The 6,415-nt window shown below is 38.5% G+C and overlaps 1 protein-coding gene across 1 annotated transcript in view; it reads left to right on the forward strand.

Annotated features, from left to right (window-relative positions):
* Positions 1–205: 205 nt before the first annotated feature.
* Positions 206–6,415, forward strand: part of TMEM5 (transmembrane protein 5) — a gene marked incomplete at its 5' end in the record, with an annotated part of 11,880 nt that continues 5,670 nt past the window's right edge. The window contains 2 exons of the mRNA XM_010133096.1: positions 206–380; positions 1,111–1,213. Of these exons, the coding sequence (XP_010131398.1) occupies positions 206–380; positions 1,111–1,213 (278 nt within the window). The remainder of the gene's footprint in view (positions 381–1,110; positions 1,214–6,415) is intronic.

Genomic DNA, 6,415 nt, shown 5'->3' on the forward strand with positions numbered 1-6,415 from the left:
GAGGCGGCGCCGCCGCTGGGCCTTCTCTGGCCACAGCCGTTTCCCCTTGAGACAGCGGGCCCGGCGGCGGGGGAGGTGGTGTGCCCGGCCCGGGGCGGCGGGAGGGTTGTTAGGTGCCCCTTGGAATTACGGATTTAAAAAAAACTAGTCGTTTTTCCAAACTTGTAAATCTTTTCTTTTCATGTAAATTACGCTCTTGGGTTTCTTAGATCATGTTGCCTTGGGAAATGAAGAGTGGAATCCGTGGGAAGGGGACGAGAAAAATGAACTGGTTGCTTCTCAGCAGAGATACGAAGCTAATCTTAAGATGATAAAAAATGCAAGGCCTCAGCTAGAACAAACCAGCCTTAGAGTGCAGATTTGGGGCAAAGCAGCAGTTGGTAAGCAGATGTATTCAATGTCTATTAATCACTGAACCTCTCTGAACAGCACTTACCTCTTTTTTAATGTCTAAAATTTATGCATGTGATTAAGTAATATGGATATCTGTACATGAAGAGCAATAAGGATGTGGTAGCTGTAACTCAAATTTATGTTAACACCAACATAAGAGTTGTTAGACTCCAGTTTCTTTGTATCGGTTCTATTCAAGCCTGTTTTTCACATCTGTCAAAGAATGGGTCATATGGCAGAGGAGAAACAGTTACTTTTTGAAGACAGGCCTCTTACTTGGCTAAACCAGAGGGGGGTTTTTTTGTTTGTCACATGATGATGCATTCCGTCACAAAAATTTGATGTGTTTCAAAGAGTTTAAGCAAAGTATGCTTGTCCTTAAAACGCTGATTAAAACTTGCTCATTTTCAGATGTTATATGTACAGAAGGAGATGCTAACAGGAGTAGTAGTGTGGTATATCTTCATCTACTGATATTTTGACAGCTGAAGAATCTTTTTAAATGCCCCAGTGTGAGAAAAATTAATGTTAACTGATTAGAAGTCATACTGAATTTAGGAAGCAATGTCCATACTAAATAAGAAGCTCTGACATTTCCTTACCAAGTTCTTGTGTTGTTATGCTTTTTCATTTCCCAGAAATACTTTTATTTGCTAGGAGTGTAGAATAGGCAAGATCCATGAATTCAAATTCTGCATCACATCTTCATTTCTGTAGGTCTTTACCTTTGGCAACATATTTTTGAAGGTCACCTTGAGCCAGCTGATGTGACTGCACAGTGGAGAGAAGGAAGCCAAAAAGCAGGAAAAACATATTTCAGGTACTAGCTGCATGATATTGACTTCAGTTTTGTTAACTTTAAATTTCCAGTGCATCATTTGATGAAGAATATATTAAGATTCACGGGTGCATTATTTTGCCTGTGTCAGAGTTGCAGCTGTTTTAATACCCTCTGCAAATACTTCAATCTTGTTAGGTTTTGTTAACTATGGAATGTGCACACAACTTCTAATTGAAAATAATCATGAAGAATGGTTACATTTATTCATGGAAACATATACTTGCTAAAATCAGCAAATTCTAGCCCAAACGTGTTGCTATTAAAAAATAGAAAACTAGGGAGCAATTTGATCTTTTATGAAGATTTGTGTATTTGAAAGAAATGAGGAAAGACTTACCAATGCTGAGAGGAGGGCAGCCAAGAGACCTCAGGAGGAGTGGAAATACAACCCAAAGAAAAGTCTAAGAACTGAGGATTTGGAGCTCATAGTTGACTGAAAGAAGTGTGGAGTTTGAAGCAAGAAGGTGTCTCCTGCTGTTTGGTTTCTGTTATATTCAGGGAAAAGAGACTTCACTCATTCCTTCCGAAATAGGATTGTATCAAAAACATAATTTCTTTCTATTTATAACAAAAACAATCTGTGAGACCCAGCATCTGGTTAACTGCGTGATTTACAAAGCAAAATGTTATGTGGAAAGGAAGATGACAGTTGAAGCATTTTTTGCTTTAAAAATTTGTTTTTGTCTATGATCATACACGTTTTGAGACCACTGTCAAACATTTTGTGTTATTTAGTGAATTATGTAGAACTTTTCTCTAAGGTCCTATTTAATTCCATTTTTAAGGTTTTCTGTAAAGGTACAGTGAAAGCTCAATGATTGTTCATCTATTTGGCCAGTTTGCCCGTCTGCAGTAGTAGCTCTCCTGTAACATTGAGTCACTTGCACTAGGACCCAGCTGTTTAAAAAGTTTTCTTTTAAAGCAGAAATGATGTGCTTAAGCGAATTTAACTTCTGAAAAATGTGTTACTCCAGAAAGGTGCTTTTTGTCACACAATAAGATGGGGTTCTAGTTGAAATTTGTAGGTAATGTTTGAAGTAAATATGTGATTGTGAATTGAAAGGGTTTTTTTAATGATCACAGAAGTTTTTATCTCTCTTTGAATTGTTTATCAGTGTATCTGTCTGTGTACGTGGTACAGGCCATAGAATCTTTTCAGTAATGCCTACATCACATTCATAAGTGATTATAAAGTCATCTAGGTTTAATTTAAATACAGTAATTACTAAAGAGTCTGTCTTACCTCTAAGGAAATAGATGAAATTACATACCCTTTAAAAAAAAATATGTATTGCTTGTCTGCAAATACCACCTGATACGGTGAGAGTAGGGAATCAGCTATGAGTGATGGTCCTGCATCTTGGTAGTCTCTTTGACAGAGCAGTGGAGATTTCCAGTCACAAATTTGGAGAAAAGATACAATGCTTTCTTTGAAAAGGGACCAGTGCCTATAGTGTTGGTGGGAAGAGACTTTTTTGTTTCCAGAATTAAACTCTCAGAAGCTGTAGGAATCAGTGACACTCTCCCAGATAGATGTCTTCTTGGTATGGACATGAGGATTTTTTTCAAGCTCTTGCTTTTCATGTTTATAATATAAAATAATTTGCTGCACTTAAAGAGTCTGTTGCTTGACTGATTTTGGTTATTTTCTCTCTGGCTACCTGTGTCAGATGAGTAAAGACCTCACGTGGTTCCTTTGGGTATGCATCACTCAAAGAAAGACCTCTGTACTAGCATTTAAATATCTTCTTGTTATGCTTAGAGGAATCAGAGATAGTAGAGCCTTTATTTTAACTTCAACTTAGATGCTCGATCCTATAAAAATATAATATAAAAAAATAAAGTTCTACTTTTTACTCAAATTGGAAATGTTATTTTGTATTTTTCGTGAGGAAGAATCAGTACATTATTTTGGCTGCTTGCTGGTTATAAGATTTTTCTAGAATTGTTGACTTCTTTATTGGCTGGCTGAGGTAAATTAGCTCCATTTGATTTCTAGATGAGGTTAGAGGGCACTGGATGAGGTGACATATTTGGAAAATGTATGCTGCTGTGCAGTTTATTGTGGTAAGTCTAGTGATGGTTAAAATATAGAACTCTCAGGGACATTTTAAAGAATATCAAATCTAAAGACACAGAAATGCCAAAATGTCACTCGAACACTGTTGCATGAACAGGGGCAACGAAGCTGGTGAAGGGTTTGGAGGACTTGTCCTATGAGGAGCGGCTGAAGGAGCTGGCACTGTTTAGCCTGGAGAAGAGGAGGCTCGGGGGACCTTATTGCTCTCTACAATTACCTGAAAGGAAGTTGTAGGGAGGTGGGGGTTGATCTCTTCTCCCATATTAAGAATGACAGGATGAGAGGGAATGGCTTCAAGTTATGCCACGGGAAATTTAGGTTAGATATTAGGAAAAATTTCTTTACAGAGAGGGTTATTAAGCATTGGAACAGGCTGCCCAGGGAGGTGGTGGAGTCCCCATCCCTGGAAGTGTTTAAAAACTGTGTGGATTTGGTGCTGAGGGACATGGTTTAGGGACCCTGGCAGTGCAGGGTGAATGGTTGGAGTCGATGATCTTTAAGGTCTCTTCTAACCAGATGATTCTATGATACTATGAATAAGCCTATTTTGTATATTTTTTATCAGATTACACATATTTAATATAGATTTTGATAGCTTCAAGTTGTTAGCAAAGAAGTTGCCTGAAGAATATGAAAGTATCAACTTCTGCATGAAACATAGGGACATTTATTTAAAAACATGAATGGAGAAGGAACTGCATAGCTATGATATTGGCAAGTTCGTACAAGAAATAGGAAAACAGGGTTTAGCACTTTCCTTGCCCCGAAGCAATTTACATCCTTCCCTCCTGTCATCTGGGAGGATGTTGTTGAGCAGGGAGTTCCAAACTTCTTATCTCTTATCATTAAGTTATAGCATTCCTACATTTCTGTTCTACTGGGAGTCACACCCTCTGTTTTATAAATATTCAGTGCTGCCTGTTAGCCTGCCCAGTCCCTGTTAGCCCCACTGGTCCCATTCTCGTGTCCTCCTCATGCGAATTGCAACCATCGTGATTCACGCCAGGATGAAAACATGTTGGTCAACAAAGTTAACCAGCAAACATATCTTTACTTGCCAAAGAATTCTGCTAAGGATAGCTCGTGGCAATTTAGTTTCCGTAATAGCCTTTTGTGAAGCTTTTTGAAAATGCAAATACGCTATGTCTACTGGATCCTGGTTATCTGTATTCCTCTGGACACAGTTGTAGATATCCATCAGATTGGTGAGACACAATTACTCATTTCCAGCAGTGTTTATCCATGTATGTGATCAGTGATCTTACCTTTTGACATGATCCAGAGAGGGAATTCATACTGACCGGTTTGCTCCAGAGTCCTCTCAAGTTATTTTTGTAGATGGAAGTGACACTGGTGGACTCTTTCTCATCAGACACAGTGTCTCTTCATAATGACGGTTGCACACTTTTGGTAGCAGTTCCACAGTTTTGTGTGGAAACACAATTTTGTGTTCCCACAGAACTCTCATGAGAATGCCATCCAGGTCCAGATCCTTCATTAGATACCACACTTGTGGTGTTTTACCTTATGCTTCTTGCTGAAGAGAATGAGTTAGGTGTGGGAATCTTCTCTGCTATGGCTTTGCCATCCCATTTTAAACCTTTTTTAAATTGTTGTCCCTCTAGTACTGTAGTTGGTGGGGTTTTTTGGTATATTTTGGGTTTCATATATTTAAAGAACCTGTCAGCCAGAACAATTTTGTAAGATACTTTTCAAATTGCTTTTAGCCTTAATTTTCTGTTTGTATTTCATTATCAGTATTTTATGGGCTTCATGTCCTCCTTGTTTGGGCAAGCTTTTCTTTGTTTTCAGTGCAGACCTTTGCCCTTTGACAGCCTCCCTGACTTTTTTGTTAAGCCATACGGGTTTGGTGGGGCTGTGTTGTTTCCTTTTTGAATTGAGTCACACGGTGTACTTGGCTTTCTTATACAGTGTTTTTGAACACCCTACAAGCTCCTTGCAAGCTTCTTACTTGGGCTGCTTCTTTCAGCATTCTTTTCTTGATCTTCTCATTTTTAAGTAATTCCTTTGGTGCATATGGAGTGACTCTACACTGGGTGTATTTGGTACCTTCTCTCCTGCTGCAGTGTTAATCATGTTGCTATTACAGAACTGCTGTCTGAGTACCACCTTTGCAATTATGTCTGGAAGACCCAGTCTGGAATAGCATCTTTTCATATGGGTTCTAAGATTAAGAGAAAACAAGGACTTCATAGGAAGCAAGTAATTTATTAAGTCCAAAAAATGTAATCTCTTGATGCCATCCTTGATCTAGCCTGCATGCGAGTAGTGAAAATCTCTTATTACTGCTGCCATAATTTTGCAGCTTCTGTAATCCCCCTTACGTTTCCCAATCCCTGTTGTGTTCTGACTGAGAGTTGGTAGTACAACTTTAGCACAGTGTTTTTATCATTAAAGTATTGAATTTCCATAGTGTTTCTCTTTTCCCCACTGTAATTTTATGCTGTTAAACTTAATTCATAGTTTCCTACACTCAGGTCATTGCCTCCCCGCCCCTACTTCCTGTTATTCCTGTGAAGTTGATAGCCTCATAACACTGTGTCTATAATAAAAACCCTTTTCTCCCAGGTCTCTTTTTACAAGGTGATCACTGGATCGACCATGTACCCTATTCACTATTTTAGGCATTCTGATGCTTGAGGTGTACTCTTTTACAAATCCCAGTGATTCTTTTCTCATTATCTGTTAAACAGAGTTAAATTGGATTTAAGTCTTGACCTGGCTTAAATTTAACCTGTTACAAGTCTTGATTCCAAATCATGGGTTTCATGAATCTTGGCTCCAAAATGAACCAGCAGCATGGTGGCTTAACTCATGTTTAGAGTATGCTTGCCTAAGGTCAGTCTGCTTCAGACAACCTCACTGGAGTAATCTTTACAGCTTTTGCTGTGTATTTTCTTTTCCTCACTAAGCACACTTGAACTGAAACTAGCTGTCAATCTCAGCACTTCATGAATTAAAACTCATGCTCATTCTAAATTAAGTTTTGCTTGTTGCTGAAAAAAACCTGTAGTAATGCACCAGACCTAGAAAACTAATGCATAATTGACTCTTGAAAAAAAAAGGCAGCTAGTTTTTTT

This window comes from Buceros rhinoceros, unplaced genomic scaffold (genome assembly GCF_000710305.1).
Source record: "Buceros rhinoceros silvestris isolate BGI_N320 unplaced genomic scaffold, ASM71030v1 scaffold35103, whole genome shotgun sequence".
NCBI classification, from domain to species: Eukaryota; Metazoa; Chordata; class Aves; order Bucerotiformes; family Bucerotidae; genus Buceros; species Buceros rhinoceros.